Genomic DNA, 23,472 nt, shown 5'->3' on the forward strand with positions numbered 1-23,472 from the left:
AGAAAGGGGGACAAGCCACTGAGTCTGCAAGGCACAGAAAGGGGGACAAGCCACTGAGTCTGCAAGGCCCAGGAAGGGGGACAAGCCACTGAGTCTGCAAGGCACAGAAAGGGGGACAAGCCACTGAGTCTGCAAGGCACAGGGTTCAGGGTGAGTATTTTTTTAAACCATCATGAATCCTTTATAGTTAGGATGCTTTCTGGTTTTGCTATTTAAAAATAAAAGTAGGAAAATAGCAATAAACTGCAAATATATAGCCCATCATTGCAGCCAGAACCCTGCCTATGTGCCTCATCCCAACCCCCAATCCAGCAACTGCAGCAAAGAAGGTTGCAGTTGTACTTGAATACATCTCAAACAATAAAATAAAATTTCTTTTCAAGTATTTTACAGCTGGCAAGGCAAGGTACTGTTGCATGCATACCCAGAAAGCAAACTCCAGAATGCCATTGCTGAGGTGCATTAAGCAGATGAGTATATACCAATCCAAAGAGATCAACACCTACAGTTTATTAAAAATCAATGTTTAGGGCTCTTGGTGGTATCCTGGGACTTAAGGTAACCCGTGGAGAAGACATACATATGTTTTTCTGCCCCTAGATACAATGGGGAAAGGGATTCACTTCTTTCAACTGTAAGACTCAACAGAACCTAAGCAACAGGAGATGGCACAGCGTTATTCTAGAATACCTCAGTCAACGCTTTCATTCTAGTGAAACCTCCTAGACCATTCACTCGTTAAGGATAAGTGTGAGAGAAACTGAGAAGTTGGCTTACAGCATGTATGTGATGACGCCCACGCTCCACATATCTGTAGGAAAGGAGACGAAATCATAGTTCACAACTTCAGGGGCAAGAAATTCTGGGGTTCCAAAGTTCACCTTCAGCTTCTCTCTGGGCTTGTATCTGAAATTGAGGGGACCAAGTTGAGAGTTGAGCATGTCAATCAAAACTCAAAACTAATGAACATTGAAAACAGGCACCATTTATAAGATAAAATTAACTTCAGTTATACAGCAAACTAAAAAATAAATAAACTTTTACCATAAATTGCATAATGTCAAAAACCCAAATATTCTGGGGGTGTTCAAAAGTAAAAATAAATCCTATAAAACCTTAATATTCTAAAACAGCTGTGAGACATCTACTCTGAATAATTGGAACATCTAAATACAGACCATGACCGATACCCTGATGCAGTGCTTCATGTGCATTTGGCGTGAACCTTTTCAAACTGACAAGGTGCTGCCACGACTCCCAGCATCTGCTTTCTGCTCACTAGCACACTGAGCTGTCAACATACCCATGTAAATTCTCTGTTCTACTAAGAAACCAGACCCTTCTCTAGTCTTGTTTAAACTACTAACATTTTAAAGACTTCTCTTTATAAATGGAACAAATACAAACATTTAGATAAACACAAATTCTGAATGAATAAACTTCTAACTTAATAAACTTCGCTGAACTAGTGAAGTTTCATTTCTCATCTTTTTTTATTAGATGTGTTGTAGCTATTTCTCAGTGCTTGAATCTCAGATCTGACAGCATTAGGGTAAATGAGACTTTCATTAAGTTAATTCTAAATGAAGGCATGGGATCTGAGGCATATCGGCTATGTCTTTGCAAAGTTGAGCATGCACCCCATCCCCTGCTTCTATCCCTGTACTTACATCCAAGCAGACATACCTTCTGGCCAATCCAAAATCAATAATCTTTATTTGCTTAGCATCCCGATTCACACACAGGATGTTCTCAGGCTGCCAGGAGAAAGAGACACATTAGCAATGAAAACAACCATCTTTCACTCAAATTGTCCTTGAACCACAACTAAAAATACAAGATGCTCAGGAAAAACATATCAGGCCTTTCACTCGGGGGCTGGTTTGTCTGTGTGGGTATTTTCTCCTTTAATTATGTGGTGGATGAGGTTGTGGGTAGCCTGCCAACCTTGCATTACCCTGCCTGTCCCTCTTCATGGTTTTACAGATTGCCATAATGCATGAGTTCAGGCAGGGGCCTTCTTGAGGAGAGAAAGAGAAGGAGGCTGCTCTAGCACTTTCCAAACAGAGTGGTGTAGGCCAGTTCAGAGCTGATAGACCCCCTCCTCCTGTTAGAGTATTAAGTATATCTCCCTCTTGAAGCAATATTTCCCTCAAGATTTACGAGTTCCAAGAGAAATGGACTGATTCAGTTAAACTACCACACTGAATGTGCAATATAATGCAACCAGTTTTGACCTCTGGATGTTTCTCTGGTGCTTTATCTATGGGAACGTCGCATGCTAAAGGAAGGCTTTTTGTCTCCTGTTCATTCTTCATCCTCCAGAATTCCAAGGTTTTGCTGAGCTCTGCCACAGTGCTTAAAGTCCTTGACTAAGTGTTCCCTTGGAGTTAGATGCTAGTAAAACTTGGCCTTGCTAACCTGACAGGCTTAGGGGAGGGGGGAAAAAAATCAAGCACTACTACTCAGTGTTCCTGGAATGTCCTGCAGATGTAGCTGTATTTGCTGGGATAGAAAACTTTAAGTCTGGGAAAAATAAGTAATTTCATTTAAAGCCAAGGTCATCCATAAAACAAGAAATGCCATTTTCAAGGAAGTGCCAAGAACTCTAAAATCCTATTTTCAACTCCACTAAGAGCTGGGCATTAGCAAAGTTGCCAGGTGCCCGGGATTCCATCCCCATCCTTTATAGGGACCACGCCCCCTGCCACATCCTGTCTGGTGGGAAGGAGGTCCAAGCAAGGCAAAAACCCAGAACACTTTGTGCAATGATGTAGTGTCTCCATATCAATATCTAATCATCCATTTGGTTGTGTGTAATATCTTTGGAAGCCCTTTCCTAAAATGCCTCTAAAACAGATGCCTGAGAGTAAAAGCCACTTTACACTGCAGTGGATGCTGTACTAGAGCATTTGGAGATGTGTTTAAATAATGGGCTGAGCAAGTAAAAACTGTCCTATTATCAAAGAATACCATGGTATCCTGAAAATGCTTTTGCAGAGTGTAACAAGTCATCTTTGAGGGCACTTTAAAAGGATAATTCCTATGATACTAAAACTAAAGAATATCTATTATCCACATTCACATAATAGTTATAGAAAATAGGATTATAAAGGAAATTACTTTTAAGTCATCACTCAACCCCCTGTAGTGATGCATACTCAATATCTTCAGTCTTTCCTCCCAAAGAGCTTTCTGAGAAAAAAAAAATCAGATCCTTCACGACCCATCCAGCTGTCACCTTCATTACTATCTTTATATATAAACCATAATTAAAACTGCCCACTCCAAGTCTTCCGTCAATGTTACAAAGCCACAGATGGAGTTATTTTATTTATGATAGGTCAGCTCCTGGCTCCAGTTGCTAATCAAATCCCTTTAGGGATATCTGTAGAATCTCCACAGTGAACAAAAGTGCTCCTTGAAAATGCACATTACAATATTCATCATGGCCAAGGACCTTGCTAATGATTTTTAACCTCTGAGTTTGTCATTTTATGTACCACATCCCCCCTTCCTCCTCCTGTGCAACAGTGAATGGGAAAGGCAAGGCACATAAATCAAGACAGTCAGGGAAGCCAAGTTCTAGGAAGAGAGGCCCATGGAAACCTATTTAAGGGGCCAGATTTATTCAGCTGTACCATCCCTGGAGACTTACAATACACGCTATGTTACATACAATACAAGTTTATCTCACTGTCATGCTGTGCAAACAGGGAAATGAGAAAATGATCAAGCCACACAAGAAGATGTACTTTATGATGCTAAGTCTAACAGACGGGATCAGGGTTATTAGGGCTTAGTCTTTTGTTGGCTTATGTAGAACTATTTACAGTCCAGTTCCCGGAGACTTCATAATGAGAGAGAGATAAAGAGTGGGAAGGAAGTGGACTGGCTTCCCTCATGCTTTCTGACTTGTGAATGACTACCATCTCTGTAGCCCCACCTTCTACAGGCCTGCATTCCATTCTCTATGGCTTCTACTTAGTGTTAAGCAAACTCAGAGGAACGTAAGTCCCAAACCAGAGTTTCCTGGAAGAATTTAAGAGGCTACTGGGGATTTTTAATATCTGGAAAGGGCAGATACAACTTGGGAATTGAAGACTAAAATCCTCCCACCATGGACTCTGATAGTGAGGAGTAAGGAATATTGTGAGAATGAAGCTGGGTTAATTCTATATGTTTAGGGAAATGCCCTCCTGTATTGATTTAATGTAGGTATTTATAAGAACCTCGACAAAAAACTCCAAAGATGAACATGCAAATAATAGTCCCTGAAGGTGGTGACAGAAGTTGAGCATGAGATAAAAATCCTGATTATGCGAGGTGGTGAGTCTGTCCTAGCATCTGGGGAGGCTGAATTGGGAAGATAGCTTGAGCCCAGAAGTTCATGGCTAGGCTAGGTAAAGAAGCAAGGCAACTCAGAGAGGGGGCGGGCAGAACCAGGTTGTTCCTAATACCTGAAAACATGACCAGAGACAATACAACTTTTCAAAGCTGGTACATCATATTTCACAGGTCACCCAAACAATGTGAGAGAGGAGCTAACAAGGCTTTGTATTTCACAGGATGAAAAACATATTCTACCTTGAGATCCAAGTGGAGGATGTACATCTGGTGCATATACCTTATCCCCTCACAGATCTGCTTCATGAACAGGATGGTGTCCAGTTCTGTCAAATTGCAGTTTTCATCAATGATTCGGTCAAACAGCTCCCCGCCCTCCACACTGCAGAGGGAAGAGGCGAAACTCAGTCCTGACTCTCTAAACTCCACATGCCTTTCTTGTGCTCAATTGCTGCCCAAGTTCCTATAGTCCTTTCATAGGTGTGTGTGTGTGTGTGTGTGTGTGTGTGTGTGCACATGTGCATGTGTGTGCGTGTGCATGTGCGTGTGCATACCCGTTCACATGTGTTCAGTTATTTCCTTCCCTTCTTTGCCATATGGGTTACATGAGTCTTGTGTTAAATACCTTCAGTACACCTTATGTACATATGATCTTCAATGTCACATAACTAAAGTCTCAAAGTCCCTGTCTCTGGTGGCTACAGCTCTAGGTGAGTCCATATCTCTATCACTTAGCAGATATTGGGGATGGAGAGGACTCAAGGACACTCTGAGGTGGGATTACAGTATTAACAGAAAGTAAGACAGTCTTCTTCATAGTTTGAGTTCTTAGATTAAGTGTAATGGCAAAATACTTTTATGTAGCAAATGCCTTCTATACCATGGCAAATAAAACTCATAAGTTTTAAAAACTGAAATAAAAATGAACTGAGTTTTCATGTCTGTTCAGAATTAGAACTACTTGCATTTTGTGGTGGGTATGCTGGTGGTCACTGGTAGGACTAGGATGGAAACCAGGGCGTCACACACACTAGGCAGGCACTCCACTTTCCACCTGAGCTGATTGAATCTTTACAAAAGTGGTTCTCAAATGAAGCTGCTTAGCCTAGTATCAGAGGCTGGGCATGTGCTTTATGTTCATGAGTGCTTAACCACCCCTCATGCACAGCTTCATTTTTCTAGGTTTTAGCTACTCATGGTTATCTGGAATCAGTGCAGGGCAAGATATTCTGAGATAGAGACCACATTCATACAACATACATTGTCATAATTGTTTCATTTTACGATGAGATACTAGCTTATAAGCTAATATTTACCATGGTTATATAAGTACCTATAGGCTCAATCAATCTCAGTCAGCCATTAAAGGCTTTAGAACACGTTCTTGAGGATAAGGGAAGTAATTGTTGAGGGAAACAAAGTTGACAAACCACTTTTCTCTAGATTGCCCACAATAAAGTTCAGCCTTGGTTTATGACATAGCATCTATTTTGTCCTGCTGTGTCTCATCAGTGAGGTATACTGGAAGATTTCACTTAACAGCAATTTCCTTTCTGACCCTGGCAAGATCCCATGTCTCTAGCAACTCAGATCCAGAGGTGCACTCCCCATGGTTCTGGTTGAGTCATGAGTGCTGTGCAGAAGGTGTGTGAAGGTGGATGAGCAGGAGAGGACACCTACTACTCCATGACAAGGATGATGTCATGCTTCGACTCAAAAGCATCATAGAGCTGAATTAGGTTCACATGGTCCAGCTGGTTCATGACACTGATCTCGTTCTTCACATCCTCCTGAGGAGAAGGAAAGAGTCCATTAGTGTGGTCATTAGAGACTGGTCCAGATTAGAGAGACTCACCTCCCACAGCCTTTACCTTGTCCTTTGCACCTCTAATCTTAATGATTTTAGCTGCCAGCTTCAGGCCCGTTGCTTTCTCTTCACACTTATGTACCTGGCCAAAACGCCCCCTGCCAAAGAAAAGACAGTTCAGTTAGGCACTGTAGTCTGCAGGGCCCTGTACCAGCCCCTGCCAGGTAGACAGTATGAGTTGCCTAGGCATTTGTCTCTTGAGTGAGCAAGCCTACAAGTACATCTAGTCTATTTAGAATAGCATTGGCCAAAGTGAGTTCTATGGGTTGCCTAGATCCCCCTCATAGATTGAGCATTAAGAATACTGTTTCCAGGGGCCAGCATCTGCCCTATGCATGCAAGAAGGCATGGCCCCAGAGTACATTCAGTTAATTCATAGGCATACTAAAATTTGTAAACCATTAGTGCAGATAATAAAAAACTTTCTGAATACATATGAATGTAGAAAATTGGAATTGGTATGCATATGAACAATACAACCTATGGGTCAGGGCTATTAAAATCATTCTAAGAACTGCATTTAAATAAAATAACAATTTTCACATAGAATCATAATCAAAAGTACATATTGTAGTCAATGAGTCCCCAGTGAAGACCTTTATGTTAGCTTAGATATCAACTTAATACTTTATAAGATAGCTGCTTCTGTGGACATGTGTCCCCATAGGTTCAAGTGGTAGAAACTGAGTCCTCAGAACAGAGGTGTTGATAGTTGTGTTGAGTCTTTAAGAGCTAGGACCTATTGGTAAGTAATTGTGTCACTAAAGGTTTTTGGAATGAACTGATATAGTTCGTATAGTGCCCTAGTTAGTTATCAAGAAAGAGTAGTTACAAAACAAACTCCAATTGCTCTATGTCTTCCTGTTCTATAGGATTCATTCTGTCTCTAACTCTGTCTCTGCTCTGTCTCTGTCTCTCTCCCTCCCTCCTTCTTTTCCTCTCTCTCTTCCTTTGTCTTCTCCCTTCCTCTCTTTCCTGCTTTCTAGCTCTTGCTCTCTCTGTCCCCCCACCCCTGATATACTATGATGTGATGCAACCATAGCCAAGTGATGCTGGTAACACATTATTAATTCTCCAGAACTGTAAACTAATGAACTTTGTGTCATCACAAAGTACCCAGCCTCAGTATTTCATTATAATAGAAAACAGAATATATAGCTTCTCACTTATGTAACTGTGTTCAGAAGTGTATACACACAAGGACAACCTGATTTGCTTCCCTTAATGCTTATTTAATAAAGTAAGGTAGGGCATAGGTCTCTGCTCTGTGCATGGTGGCTTCATGGCAGAGAGTGAAGGGGAATCTTCCATAACAACATAGTGAACCAGAAAAAGACCATATTCCTGTCACCTGCAGAGACGAGTGTGATTGTGTTTGACATGTACAGGGGTAGTAGCACCCAAAATTACTCTGCACTACTATGAGTGTACATAAGTGGCTATTTAGATTCCAACACTCACTATAGTGGCCCTCTGTGCTGGCACATGTGAACACAGGCCCAAGTACTTCCCATGTAACCATGAATAAGGGAATGTCTTTTTCTCTTGTTAGCACTAGTCATAGAAGTGCCTAGTCAACAGTGATGTCTCTTCATTGTCTGACTCCAGTGATCTCTTGATGCTAAAGCTCTCACATGACTTATTCTAGAAAGACTTTGATACTGAGGCTACCACAAAAGATCCATGCTGGAACACCAGACTCATGCTAGGTGAGCACAGACATGAGGGATACACAAGTTAGCCTAAGGGAAGAGGTTTGTTTTGACTCTTGGGTTCAGAGGGTTCAGCCTATGGTCACCCAGCCCTGGTGCTTTGGGCCTACAGCAACATGGCACATCATGACAGAAGAAGAGCTGCTCACTTCATGGAAGCCACGAAGCAAAGAGTAGAAAAAAATGAGAAGCCACAGTTTCTATTACTCCCTTCAAGGACTGGTTGCCTAATTTCATTCAGATATGCCCTACACCTCCTAAAGGTGCCACTATCTTCCAATAATGCAACCTAGTAGCCTATAGTCTCTTATATACATTGGGAGAGATTTTTTTAACCCAAATGACATCATTGACATATAAGTACCCTAACACCCCAGACAGGAAGATGAACCAAGGAAAACTGCCAAGAATCCAGTGGTATCTGACCTGTTTCAATATCTCCTCCAAGTAAAAGATAAGCTACTGCATAATGAATACTTTACTACTAATATGTCTACTACTAACACTTTATTACTAACTAGTGTCCTGTATTTGGTGGAAATAGCAATTAAAGCTAAAACAGGAATGGAAAAATGGCAAGGATGAGAGAAAGATGAAATCTATGCCACTGCAAATGCATGGATCTGATGCATTTCATCTCCTAGGGGCTAAACCTGGCTTTAGACTGTTCCTGGACTTGACTCACACTAGGTGTTTCCTACTCTCAGACTTTGTGCCATGGCAAATAAAGCCAATGTTAAATAAGAAGTATAGTCACCATGCCAACTTTATGGGGCTCGTGGCATTTTTCAAAAATGGTTAAAATCTCTTGAGATGTTTGTTCTTAGTGTTTGTAGTTCTCAAGTCAAAACCAGCAAACATTTCTGCATCTTGGGCTCTGCCTCAGGAAAATCTCCCTGATTTTACTGAGGGGTGGCTGTTCAAGCAGAGCCTTACTCACCCTCCTAGGATCTCAGATTTGCTCACGGTGTAGAGACTGTCAACTGCAGCATGTTTGGCCATCACAATCCGATGATCAAATGGAGCAGCAGGAGCAGGGACATCATCTGTAAGATGAGAAGAGAGGGGCTGTCCATCAAGAAGTCTACCCTCCTTTCTGTACCAAGCAGCATGTCTCAGAGTAAAAATCTGCTCATGTAAAACTGAAATACAATTGGCCACCTGTATTATTCCCAATGACACTAGACATAAATGTCCATTTCATGTATGAATGGACTCTAACTGAAGAATGTATTAGCTGGTGTTTTTGAAAAGAAATGTCATTCACAAATTTTTAGGGTCACTTTTTAACAATGCAAACCAACAAGAAATCTGACGTTCCAAGACAGTCACATTTCTGGGGCTGGTGCTGATGCTCAGTGGAGAAGAACTTTCCTAGAGTGGCCAAGATTCTTGTACTGATCTCCAGCACCTCAATTATTTTTTTCTTGTATGTTTCCAAGCCTAGGACCATTTTTCATTTGACCACAAGAAATTAATTGATCCATCTTTTTGGAAAATGACCTAGCATAATTCATATTTTAATTAAAGCATAGAGGAAAAGGAGAGAAGCATGAATTATTTCCTTATGTCACTGAAATATTTGATATTGTACATTACTCTTTTAAAATGTTTTAGTCTTTATTTCAGTGGCATTTAAAGTGCAGAGTTGAATTTTCCCTGCCTGAATGGAAGTAAAACACCCAATAAAACTATGCAAGTTATATTCTACAGCTATCCGATTTCTCCCACTTTCCACCTTTTACCATACATATTTAAGTGATAGTCCACATCGACATGAATCCTAACATAAATAGCTACTCAATAGTATTTCTCCTAATGATCTTCTATTTTCCCATGACCATTGCTGTTCATGAATTTGCTCATCCCCATTTAATTATTAAAACAGCTACTACATACATTCAACAAGGGTATAATGAGAGGGGAGTAGAAATAGCTATGTTCTTTATTTAATTAAGTAATTCACTCATTCATTTAATTTTTTTTAAGACAGGATTTCTCTATCTAGCCTTGGATGTCCTGAAACTCAGAAATCCACCACTGCCTCCTGAGTGATGTGGAGTTAAAGGTATGGGCTACCACTGTCTGACTCCATAAACAGCTAAGTTATTTAAACTTGGCATTTATCTAATACATATTTCCTAAGCACGTATCTTATTCTAAGTATACTACCAAATTGTAATTATTAATTATGTTTAATTAATTTAGCATTTTTATATTCAGATAACACAGATCTCTTGAAATTTAATTTGATGTAAACATTTACCTCTCATGTCATAAATATACTTGGAAAAAAATCATGAGAGAATTCTTCAGGAAGCAGTCATTGCTTCATATTTTATTCAGCCTGGGAAGATATCTTAGTGAGTAAGAGAGCTTTGTGTGCAAGCCTAAAGACCTGAGTTTGGACCCCTAGGGACCGAGTAAAAGCCTAGCAATGTACCTGTAAACCCAATGGTAGGGCCACAAGCCAAGCTTCAGTCTCAAATGAACATGGTGGAGAATGATAGTTCAGAAGATTTGGTGTCCTTCTCTGGCCTCCACACCGTACTGGTGTACATCCCGAGCACATATATTTATAGGCAGTATATCTATATCTATCTATCTATATATATCACATTATATTCACAAACCTAAAATAGATAATAGATAGATAGATAGATAGATAGATAGATAGATAATAGATGATAGACAGATAGATAATAGAGCAATGATAAATAGATAATAGATGATAGATATATAAATAGACAGACAGACAGACAGAGAAGACTATTTCTCTTGCCTATGCACAGATTGTTCAAGTTAAATATAATAATGACATTCATATGGTGTATGTCTCTGTAAAGCTGTTAGAATAAGAGAAGTTAAGTTGGAATCTTTGCTGGATAGTTAGAACGCTTTAAGAGTCCAGAACAAAAGGCATTTCCTACCCAGTGGGATTGCCGGGTCTTGCTCTCTAGAAGTGGTCATTCCATCCTGGAGTCTATCATCCAGGCTCCTGGCTTGTCTGGTTTCCTCTGTCCTAGCCGTGGGCTCTTCCCCTGTACTCACTACATCTATCCTGCTCTTTTTGTTGTCCTCACTCAGGAAGCATTCCTCTGCCACCCTGCGCTTACTGCTGCCAGTAGACTCTGTCTGTTCAGAATTCTGGAAAGTAGATCCTGATGCTGAATTTCCAAGGATTCCTGACGTAGAAATGGTCTTTAGATTACTGACGCACCTGGAAAATAAGATATATTTGTAGTTTTCAAAGATTCAAGGGAAAATGTTCAGATTGTCAAAACTCTTTGGGAACCTTTCTCATGATAGTGTCTGGGGAAGACAATGTGCTCTGTGACACGGAGACAACCAGTCCAGCAGTTGAGGGCATCAAATCTAAGTACATTCAGAAACAGAGTTTCCCAAAGTCCTCACTGTGATCCCTAAAGTGGTCATTTATGAAACCTAACTTAATAGAAGAAGAATTGTAGAAAAGGAGCAATAATCTCTCTAAAGGTTGACGGCCACCGAAGAGCCATTATTGGTGGAAGAATTGTCTTAATTAGCATGTTTTGGCAAGTATAGGCCTTTCTAAGCATATCTTGTAGTGATGAACTTCAATATCAATCCTGTTAATATATTGAAACTTAGACTTCTTCAAGTTTAATTTCAAATGTTTTATACTATAGCTAATAATCATGTCTTAAAGGCATCAGAGGTGTTTCAATACTCTTTATTCCAAACACAGAGACATCATGCTTAGAGCACCTAAGTTTAATTGGATACAAAAATTCCTGAATTTGTACTGAATTTGTCAATTACCTACTTCCTACAATACAAGGGAAGACACCACCATTGCGTGGATTAGGCCAATTCTTTCAGGATGGGATTTTAATTTACAGCTCAACATAATCATTATTTAATTCTTAGCTTTAGAAAGGACATTTTTTTCTTTATTTTTAAATGACAGAATTCTTTTCACTTGACCTTTAAAGATATCAAAAACGGTGATCTTGGTATTGGTGTTAAGACTTAGAAACAATCAGATGGAGCTCGTGGAGGAAGTTCAGGATCAGCTTGAGCAAGACCCTGAGTTCCATCCCCAATGGAGAAAAGCAAGGAAAGAAGAAAGGGGCTGAGGGATGAGAGAAGGCAGAAGAAAGAGAGGGGAGAAAGGAAAGAAGGGGAGGAAGAAGAGAATAACTGAAAATATTGGCAAGGAAAAAGGGAAATAGCAAAATGTAGCCATGAAAAAATCAATGTAAGATAGAGTGGGTTCTAAACACTGCCTTTAAAACTGTCTTCAGTTTTCTTTCAGAATGGCCTCAAATATCACAACACAAAGAGCTGTAAGACATATCAACTGTGGTATATAATACTGCAACACTACCTTTCATGGGACGGGCCACCATTCCTGTCCTCAGTGTGCTGGCTCTCAGTCGAGTGTTTGTCCAGCACTGTCCCTCTTGCAGCCTTTGAAGCCCTGTTCTCAGCTTCTATTCCTATGGAATCTTTCTGCGAAGAAATCCCATTTTTTGCTCCATTGTTATCTTCAGTGTCTTGTTTATCTCCCAGGTTGTTGCTTTCTTGTTTCTCTAGACTTTCTACGCATGGTGCCTCTTTTGCACCTGCATTCTCTCTTAGCTCTGTGGAACTCCTCTGAACAAATCCTATCTTCTCTCGCCTTTCCACATGACATATGACACAACTCTGCACTTCTGAGGTCTTCTCTGCATTTTTCTGGTTGAGTTTGGTTATCTTTTCTTTCTCAGAAGAGAATTGGTCTTTCTGGTCAGATCTCTCTAGAAGTCACAGAACACAAAACATTTTAATGAAGAATACACTTTAATTTTGGCTTTATTTAATGGCACCTCTCTTCTAGTTCCTTTTTAACATTATACTTAAGCTTTCAGAAGCGAAGCAGAATAAAATATGCCCAGCTGACTGATAACTGCATGTCAAGAGATTTTCTTATTTGTCAAGGGTATGGCCAAACCCAATCAGATAAAGATATTAATAAAACAGCACTCCTTTCTACAGGATTCAGGAATGTGGGATTTCCTCTGAATCAGAGTACCAATAGAACTTTCCCCATAACTAGTAAATCTCCACAGATGTTACCTGTGAGGACTGATGTCCTTCCTCCTTTGACAATTGTCCTTTCATGTAGTGCACGGTTGGACCACACATTTTCCTCAGCCTGTGGGTACACAATCAAGCAACTGAGGTTACCAACAGTGTGCATGCACACTGCTCAGCTTCATCAATATCAACATAGGCTATCCAAGTCTTCACGTGAAGAGCTTCATAGCACAATGAATGTTTAGCATTATATCTAGCCTCTCCCAACTAGCACCAGGAGAAACCTGCCTTCCAGAAATGAGAGCCAAAGAACCGACTTCAGACAATTAAAATTTAATTTCTTAGTTAGTTTCACAGTGCATAATACATTAGTACTGACTATATTTACCTGCTGTGCAAAAATATCTCAACTCTATTCTTATCTATCTTAAATGTTGTTAATAAAAAATAATAATAACAAATCAAAATGTTTCCAAAGATTACTAAATTTTCTCAGGAGTAAGGGGAAATATTTTTCCAAGTTTTTCCATGGATGGCAAATGCATAGAAACTGATAGTCATATAAAGTATGAAATAATCTGAATTAATGGAACCCTGTATAAACAGCAATATCAACGAAAATGAGCTCACTATTTTCAAAGAAACTCTGCAACTCTGTCATGGTGTTTAGAAGGTAGCCCAACTTTTTTACTTCATTAAAGGGTATGGATAATGTGTTGGCCACTCTTGACCTCCACTTCAGTTGTCTTAGTTTGGCTCACATATAAATTGAATAAAAATCAGAGAATATATGTGAGTGAGTTTTCTAAACTATGAAGACATGAAGGCAGTGAGGTTTATAACAATGGGCATTTCCACCTAGAAGATGCCTTTCTCCAAAGCAATTAAATTTTCTCACAATCCTAGCTTCCTTGGGTTAGCTTAACAAACCCTTTCACATGCCATGTGATGGGTGGACTTTAGGCTAATGTACAAAAGTTCGAAGATATACATTATAAATTGATAAAATCATATGAAGCCACAGGAAATCAGTCTCTCCTCTTACATGATTTGCCCCAGGAGTTCTGCAAATATAAAATATCACAAAAGTGCAGAATGTAGGGATGAAGACAAATTGCAAATACGCTTATACTTCAGAGAGCTTCCTTCTTCCAGATGGGCAACTCACAACACGGAGGCACATTTAGTACATTATAGAAAGCCAAGGCTGGAGATCAAAGATATAGACAGCCTCTCGCTTTTAAGTGCAAATACAGAGATGGCAGGAAAAAAAGTCAATTTCCTTGGGTGAAACTACTTGCTATTTCTGTATATAAGCACAGAAGTTGGTACTTATACAATACCAGCATCCTTTGTAACATTTCACCAAACTGTTTTTGATAATCTGTTTCCTACTAAATAGTGGGTTTATGACTGCTGTGGTGCTTAGACCAGAAACATCATGAAGTGATGGTGATGGTGATGGTGATGGTGATGGTGATGGTGATGGTGATGGTGATGGTAATGGTGATGGTGGGAGCAACAGAGGTGGTAGTGTAATGATAGTAATATAAATGAAGAAGATGATGATGATAGTGTGATCATGATAATGGAGATTATGATGATGAAGATGGTAATGATAGCTAATATGTATTGGACACAGATAGTCTGTGACAAATTCTTTGATGCCACTTTTCATGGTTAACTCACTTGTGATTCTCAGAAACTCCTTGAGAGAGACTATCAACCACATTTTTATAATGAAGTCAGAATTCTAACTCATTTTTCTGTTTGGTCTGTGCTCTAATTACAGCATATTCTATACTATTTTTCTGGTATACAAAGGGATTTTATTCAACTTATATAGTTAGTATTGCTTGGGATCTACTGCAGAGTAGGCAACACTGAATAAAAAGACTAACAGTTGAGGCCATAAAATAAACGTATTAGCATAGCAAGGAAGATATATGTGTTCATTAGTTAAAAGATTAGAATTAACCTGGAAGAGAGGAGAAAGGTAATTTAATATTAATTCTGAAAAGTCAAATAGGGCAGTTTAACAAATTGTGTTGGTGGCATTTTATATTTGTCTTTTGGCAATTTCTCTTCTGAAATGAATCTGTCTGGAGTATTGGTAGGCACCATGCTTTGGGCTTTAAGCTGTATGGCATAAATGTTACAGTAAGAGCAAAAATTAGCTTAAACAGTGATGAAAACCTGGTGTGTTTATTCCAACCGATCAAATATGTGAAACTAAGAGTATGGCTATATAACTGCAGAGACTGTCAGACCACAAGTATCCACTGGCAAATGTGAGCATGTTGTGTCCAAACTGTTCAGACAATAACTGTCTAGCCAAGGTCAGAAACTGTCAGTGCCGAAGGCACAGAAGCCAGTCACCAAGCAGGACATACTGTAATTCTGTATCACACATGTTTTACCATTTAAATAATGCAAAACCTCCATTCATTGCCACAGGCTGTTTGTAGCTTCATTTCCCTATGTAATACTGACATCTAGAGGAACTTTGAACTGAAGCATCTCTAATAAGCTGAAGTATTTCTTCTCCTCTCTGCACCTAGCACCCTAGTGGGCCTTCATTCCAAAGCCTTGTCATTTTTCATCTCCATTCCTCCACAGGAGTTCCTAAAATAGGACACAGGTCTATAGATACATTTTATTTGTCATCTAAAAATGGCGTTTGTTTCCTATGACTATGTTGTAGTCAGGATCAGTGCTGTTAATCCAGACATTCCTGAAACTTTCCAATCATCACACAAGGGAAGAAGACTTTTCAGGATTGTGCTTCTTTATTGCATTCCTGAGAGGAACGAGAGTTTTTTCATTCAAATTCATTTATTCATCATTTAAAAAATAACACCATTCATTTGGACACCGTTGCCAGTTTCTATCAATTCTTTTTATAACAACTCTTTAAGTTTATATTTTACATGTTTTAAAATGTATTTTAGTAAAATTGGACAAACATAATTTATGAGTTACTATAGTGGCACATGCCTTTAATCCCAGCACTTGGGAGGCAGAGACAGGCGGATTTCTGAGTTCGAGGCCAGCTTGGTCTACAGAGTGAGTTCCAGGACAGCCAGGGCTACACAGAGAAACCCTGTCTTGAAAAAAAAAAAGTCTCTAAGAATAAGCATGCCCACATTCATTATCAATGCTTATCACACACGTCACACCAGGCCACCTCTTCAGTGACATGGATGTCACTCCCATAGGAGCCAACCATGCACCCACTGCCTGGGCATGAGTTCCTTTTGTCCTGTACTTCAAACCTGCCTTCAAGACTACATCCAAATTCTCTCAGAAGTGAGGGATGATGAAAGGGAAATTAACCCCCAAGGGCAACTTGTGCCTGCTCCTTCTTTCACTCCAGTCAGTAAAAACTATCCTTTTTCTTCCATTAATTTATTTATTTATTCACTTTACACACACATTCCCTCTCCTGAACGCCTATACCCTTCTCCTCTGAGAGAGTATGGACATGCCCAAATTAATTCTAAAATGTATTTAACCTTCACCATAACAGTAAAAGTGAAACTCCACTAGACCTCCACAGTACTGCCATCAGCTTTTGTGTTGTTGAGCCACTGTCCTCCAACTGGAATATGGAATGTTCTATTTTTGTTTCTCTAGCACTTGAATGAGAGAATTTATGGCTCTAAAAAATGCCCATGGAAGCAAGGTGCAATGGAGGGAGAAAGCGCTTGCAGAAATGGGTCTCTCAGTGTGGGAGTGTTCTGCCATTAGGCTGTGTCACAGGAAAGCAAGGCTTCCCTGGGGACCATTTTGGAGCATCCCTGACACTCATATCCATTGCTTCACTTTAGAACAAAATGTTACATGACAATTATATCCCTGCATTTAGGGATTATAGTTGCTTCAGAAATTTGTAACATCGCAATGCCATGGTGAGCAAGTTCTGGTCATTTTAACCCAATGTCCAGTAATATAAAAACAAAGTTATAATGATCTAAACTGACTTTGTTAAATTTTAATTAAGTTCTTAATGAGAGAATTGAGAATAAATAATTCCTGAATATAAAGAGGATGATTTTTAGAAAAATAGTAAAAGAACCTACACTTTCCTATTTGAGTATAAAGGATTAAGTTTTACATTTTATGTCTATTGTTTGTTTACAGTGGGTGTGCCACAGCAGAGTGTGGAGGTCAGGAGACAGCTTGTTGGAGCTGATTCTCTCCTTCTACCATGTGGGGGCTGGAAACTGAGTACAGGTCACCGTGCTTGGTGTAGAGTATCTATACCTGGTGCCATCTCACCAGCCTGATAAAAGATTACTTTGAGAGATCATTTGTAAATCAATCTATTTCTCTTGATCTGCAGATGCTCTCAAATTCCTGGTACACAAAACAGAGAAAACGCCCTATGTCTCTGGTAGACAGGAGGAATTCTCTCCTCTACAGCACAGCCTGTGTTGGGGGCTGTGGTGACCCATCAGGTAAGCTAAGACAGGGTCTCACTGACAGAATCTAGAAAGGAAAGTGCTGGCCTTGACCTCAGAACTGAGGGAGTGGCTCCTCTCTGAGCTGTGGATGACATCAAGCAGAATCAGTCCCCTGAGTAAATAATCCTGCCCAGAAAATGAAAGCCAGTGGATGTGTCCACAAATTAGGGAACAGTGCTTCATTCAGAACCATGAAAACTGAACTGCAGGGGTCTGACGTTAAAGCTGCCAGTTCAGCGAAGTCGAATTAGACCATCTGTCAAATAAAGATACATGAAAATGTTAATATGGAATTTTAGGTTCTACTTTTTGGAAGAAACTGCGGTCTTCAATCTTCTCCAGCAGAGAAAGCCAGCACTTCATAATATTGGTCCAAACATCTTCTTTGGCTGTTCCTTGGTGACAAAGGCCTTTTTTTTTCTTTCTTTTTCTTTTTTGTCTTTTTTCTTTCACTGAAGGTTAAACCTAGGACCTCATGCATGCTGAACAAACCTAAAGCCCAGAGCCCACCTGCACAGTATGTCTGGAGAGGTTTTGAAAGACCAGTGGCTGGGGCTGGCCACAGAGGACAGAGTGTAGACCCCCAGTGTTTACTCCATCTTTATTGGGCTACAGGCTATATAGGTCACAGCTATGAATGTTCCCCCCCATGCTATTATCCAGCCTATCTCTGGCAATTTTAGGAAAAAAATCAGTTTAAAACAAGCAACTATAAGTTTTCGCCTAATGTTTAGTCCCACTGGGTACTTAGTCATACATATCTTATACCAGATTGATGGGCTGACCCACACTAAGCTGTATTATAAAAAATATCCACATTTCTTTCTAAAAATTTATTTATTTTTGCTTTATGTGTATGGGTATTTTACCTGGGTATATGTGTGTGCGTAGTACATGTGTGCCTAGAACCCGAGAAGGCCAGATATTAGATCCTTTGGAACTGGAGTTACATTGTTAAGTCTCAGGTGGGTGCTAGGATTGAACCTGGGTCCTTTGGAAGAGCAGCCAGTTCACCCATCCCTTATCTCCTCACATTTATTTTTACTTCCCTCCTTGCAGAGGAGAACTAAAGTGGAAATTAAGGGTTCTTCGGAGAGTCAGTGTGTTGGATGGTGTTTTGCTGGGACAGACAGGAGAAGGATGGTTTTCCTGAAGTGGACACAGGTGAAAGACTAAGGAAGACTCATGAAGGAATGTGTCGCTGAAGCAGGCACAGAAGAGAGGATGTTCTGCTAAAGCAAGAATGTGATGAAGGATCTTTGCTAACTACATGAATGTATCAGTCTGCCTTACATTTCATAGTTGAGTTCCATTTGTCGGGACTCTGTGAACTCAGGCAGGTTGGATGCACATGCTGAGGCAAGACCCAAGCTGAGGCAAGGCACATGGAAGACACGAGATGTTTAGAGGGTATGAACAGGACTCAAAGGAGTGACAAAAACAGAGCTTGGCTTGCTGGTATAGCTAGCTGTGCAACACTTTTGGGTCTCTTGTCTTCACTGATCTTCACTTCCCTGAGAGAGGCACAGCCAAGAATATCTCCTTGGTGTCCCTCCTGGTCCTCCTGGTCCTCCTCCTGGTCCCTTCTGCTGATTTGAGCTGGGGCTAAATCCTGGATGTCTCTGCTAGGTCATGTCACCACTGTTGCTATTCCAACTCTACTGAACTGGACTACTGGTGTATCCATAATGTATTTGATAGAGCTGCCACTGCCTGTTAACCTGTAAACTGAACTGTCAATTTCCAAACAACACAGACAGAAGTTGCTCCAAAGGACCTTTACAAACAGGTCCACTTCTCCCAAGTCCTTTCTTATCTACTACCTCTAGTGGGTAGTGGGCTACAAGGGAGGTTAAAGCATTTAAGAACCATCATTAAAAATATGATTTGAAGAAAATAAAGTTACAGAGAATGCATAGTGCTTAGCCTTTGCTTGTCTTTCCCTCAGATGATGACTTTCCTGCATGTCACCCCACCTCTACATCTGCTTTCCTTTGCTCCAAAAAACAAAAAAAACTCGGCTCTGAATGCCAGGTCCCTGCTCCTAATGGCTCTAATAAAAGTGATTGTAGAGGAGGTGGGTCTCAGACCCTGAAGTCCTCTTCACCCCACTCACAGTTGTGTGAATGTATGTATTGCAATCCTGTGAGCCACCAGTCTGTCCTTCCCTTTCCATAAGCCCATTTTACTTTTCAGATGCTCATTCCTTACTCCCATAAAAGCTACAAGCATCTCCCATCTCATCTGGGCAGAGTACCTAAAAACCCTGCCTCTTTCTCACCCTTGACCCAGGTATACAAAATTTAAGTGGAAACCATCCAAAGCACTACCATGGGGACCCCAAACCCCCTTCCCAGAGTGATCCATGGGTACCTGAGGAGAACTATAAAATAAAAAAGCCAATATCCCTAACTCTGCCTCTGGTCCTCTGTCTGAAGACCTCCTGGATGCTCCTAGCCACAGTGTGGTAAGTAGCCAGGGAAGGGCTGAAGATGATGGGGAGAAACATCATCAGACAGGGCACAGATTTATTGAGCTTTATATACAAGTCTGAAAAGTATAAGTCATGGTAGCCTTTGGTCTCCTTGGAATTCTGTGTCAGGATAACACTTGAACATGTCAAAACCAGCACTGTCACATTTAAGAAATTGTGAACGTGGGCCAGTGTATAAGAAACCAAATTCAAGCCGGGCGGTGGTGGCGCACGCCTTTAATCCCAGCACTTGGGAGGCAGAGGCAGGTGGATTTCTGAGTTCAAGGCCAGCCTGGTCTACAGAGTGAGTTCCAGGACAGCCAGGGCTACACAGAGAAACCCTGTCTTGAAAAAAAAAAAAAAAAAAAAAAAAAAAAAAAAAAAAAAAAAAAAGAAACCAAATTCAAAGGGAATCCTCACTGCTTTGCATGTGTTTGGTTAAACCGAGTCTTACATGTAAAATTCTTCTTGTACAACACAAGACTGAATCTTGGAAGATTTGCACATGAAGTTTACAGTGCTTTTTCATCACCCAATAAAGCTTTTGATTTCTTCAACTGCGGACAGTTTTAAGAGCGTTCATTTCACTTAGTGTTCTCAGTGTGCATTTTATTTTAGACTCAGTTTTATCCTTCCACTTCCTGTCTCCTACCCAAAGCATTTGTTCTATGAACCCTCATTTCCCAGGCCACTCTCTGTGGTAGCATATGCTGATAAAGCCTGGGTAGGAACACAGTGTCTTCTAGTGGAGGGGATGTATCATCCTGTGGATGGTAGGGACCTCAGAGATCTAAACTAAGACTAACTGGGCAAAATACTTAACTTATTAATGGCTTGCCTTCTGCATGTTACCTACAAGTAGAAAATACTATGATACTACAAAGCAGAATGGCTTTTGGAAGGCTACCATTTTAAAGCAATGAGAAGCTACAAAGCTCTTCAAAATGTTACTAAACTTGGCATATGTAATATGAAGCCTAGATAAAAACTAATGGCTAGGGTTGGGAGTGTGGTATCTGGTAAGTGGCTCTGCTGGTAAAGCCTAGAGACTTGAACTGAGTATCTGAAATCCACATAGTAGGAGAGAACAGAATCATAGACCATACACATTCCATACCCTACACATAGCACTGAGTAAATAAATAAACAGTTTAAAACCTAATTGGTTCTAAATACATTAATCCTTTAGCTGTCTGCAACCTTCTACTCAACATGGGTCTGTGTACTGGCAACAGTAGCATTACCTGAAACCCTACTAGAAATGCAAACAGGGGCTAGGAGAGCAGCCCAAAGGTACAGAGGTGATTGGCATGTATGCTTCTGAGTTCTGTCACCAGCACAAGGGAAGGAGGGAGGGAGGGAGGGAGGGAAGGAGGAAGGGAGGGAGGGACAGAGGGAGGGAGGGGGGAGAAGAAACAAAGAAACAAAGCAAGCAGAATCCTAGCCCCCACCACCTAGAACCTACATTTCAACCAGCCCTCAGATCATTTCTATGCACATTAAAATTTTAGAACATGGAACTAGAAAATCCATATAATAAACTAGTGTGAATAAATTACACAAATATTTGTGATGGCCTTATGAGTCGGTTTTAATGCTGCTTCCATCTTTAAAGATCTCACCAGCTAATTTCTTACGTACATGAAGTCACAGGATAGGCAACAAGAATGGGAAAATGGCTGACAACACTGTGCTGGTCTGTCTGTCTGTCTGTCTGTCTGTGTCTGTCTGCTGACCTCAACAAGAGTCACATTCGAGGACCCAACACTGGGAATAACACCAATAAGGTCTCAGAGTGTCCAGACCCTGACAATGGCCAGGATTCCCAGCAGAAGCTGGAAGAAGACAATGGTGGGTATATCATGCTTAGAACTTTCCAGTAATTTCAGGGTCTACAGACTTTCAGATTTGGCTCTCTTAGAAAATCAACATTAAAACTGGTGCAATCATGCAAGAGTGAGTTCCAGAGAACTAGGAATACAGTCATCAGGGTATCTGAAGGAGACTGGTCCCCGGATCTCTACTGACATTAAAATCCACAGATGTTCAAGTTTCTTGCATCAAATGGTGTAGCCCTTAGATGGAAACTACACATGTTCCAATTATCTATAGCTTCCTGATGCTGTTTCATGCCATGTGATGCTGTGTGGATGAGTGGTTGTTATACTCCACCACTTGGGAAATAATGACAATGACTATACATGTTCAAAGCTGACAAAAATTGTCCCCATAATGTTCAGTTGGTTGAAGCTACAGGTGCAGGAATCCTTGTATGTAAAAAGTAAGTCTATATGTACTGATTGACTCTGTCAACACGGTTACAATGAAACAAGCTTTTTAACTTGTATTCTTCTTATAAATGTGCCCCAAAGAACATTCATGTAGAGAAAATTGCCAATCTGTACCTCCATAAAAACAATAGTCTTCTTAGACTACAAATATTTGTGTCACTACTAACATCTGGAACTCTATTTCTACTGTGGTTTTTCAAACTAATTCACCATTTGGCCACCTTCTCAACAAATGTCTTATTTCTAATGAAAATCAGAACATGAACTGCAAATGTTCATTTGTTATTCACATTTCTGCACTGAACACACTTCTTCAACATGCTACTCCTTTAGCATATTAGTGCAGAGAGACATTTCATGAGTGCTTTTGGTGAGAAAGAAGAGGTTTCAATTAGTCATGGTTACTGCCACTTTCAGTTCACTATGATTATCGAATATTCTTTCCAGAAGGCAAGAGCAAACAGTAGCTATTTCCTCTAAAACAGCTGATGAAACTTCTGTATACATTACCTAGGCTAACATTAAATAGGCATGAAATAAATGTCTTTATATTTTCTTGTTAAAGTCCTTCACAGCCAGGTATGGAAGTACTATGCCCACTGTCCCAGTTATCCACAAGAATGAGGCAGGATCACTTTTGCCCAACAGTTCAGGACTAGCCTAGCCTAGACAATGTAGAAAGATCTGCCTTGAGGAAAACATCATGTGTGTAATTCTACTGTCCCTTCTGTTTTATAAAATCACAGAATGGCTGAGAGATTAGATGAAAGCCTGACACCATGAATAAGCACATGCTAAAGCTCTGAAACAATAAAGCACTCCTCAGGTGCTTTGCCATGGACTTTTAAAGGACTTCCCAGTGGAGGGGCTCCTAGTTAAGAATGACGCTATAGCTTATGAAGGAAACAGTCTGTACTTATTCTCTTAACATCTGTAGTTCATGTCCACTTCTCAGGAGGCAAGATCTCCACTTGGGCTTAAGACCAGTCTTTCACTGCATCAGTGACATCAATCAGAATTCTGCTGTAGACTTAGTCAACGAAGTTTCCCAAGTGTCCCTATCTCTAAATGTGACTGGAGTACACAAACTCAACATTCCATTTGCTGTAGTGTGCATGTAAGCCTTAATTTATGCTCTGCTTAGAATCCTCTGTGGAGAAGCACATTGTTGGTAACAGTTTTTATTTGAAGAAAAATAGCATGAAAATAAAGACAAGGAAAATTTGGGGGTTGATGAATAAGTTTAGGTAGGACC

The 23,472-nt window shown here is 40.2% G+C and overlaps 1 protein-coding gene across 5 annotated transcripts in view; it reads right to left on the reverse strand.

Annotated features, from left to right (window-relative positions):
* Positions 1-23,472, reverse strand: part of Mylk4 (myosin light chain kinase family member 4) — a 103,373-nt gene that overhangs the window by 16,544 nt on the left and 63,357 nt on the right. For 4 of the 5 annotated variants that reach the window (XM_031358078.1, XM_031358080.1, XM_031358077.1 and 1 more), the window contains 9 exons: positions 13,027-13,105; positions 12,296-12,707; positions 10,857-11,146; positions 8,867-8,972; positions 6,219-6,312; positions 6,028-6,137; positions 4,588-4,729; positions 1,687-1,757; positions 778-906 (listed from right to left, as the gene is read on the reverse strand). In XM_031358078.1, coding sequence (XP_031213938.1) covers positions 778-906; positions 1,687-1,757; positions 4,588-4,729; positions 6,028-6,137; positions 6,219-6,312; positions 8,867-8,972; positions 10,857-11,146; positions 12,296-12,707; positions 13,027-13,105 — 1,433 coding nt within the window. The remainder of the gene's footprint in view (positions 1-777; positions 907-1,686; positions 1,758-4,587; positions 4,730-6,027; positions 6,138-6,218; positions 6,313-8,866; positions 8,973-10,856; positions 11,147-12,295; positions 12,708-13,026; positions 13,106-23,472) is intronic. The other variant, XM_031358081.1, reaches the window with a different exon arrangement.

This window comes from Mastomys coucha, unplaced genomic scaffold, assembly GCF_008632895.1.
Source record: "Mastomys coucha isolate ucsf_1 unplaced genomic scaffold, UCSF_Mcou_1 pScaffold7, whole genome shotgun sequence".
Lineage (NCBI taxonomy): Eukaryota > Metazoa > Chordata > Mammalia > Rodentia > Muridae > Mastomys > Mastomys coucha.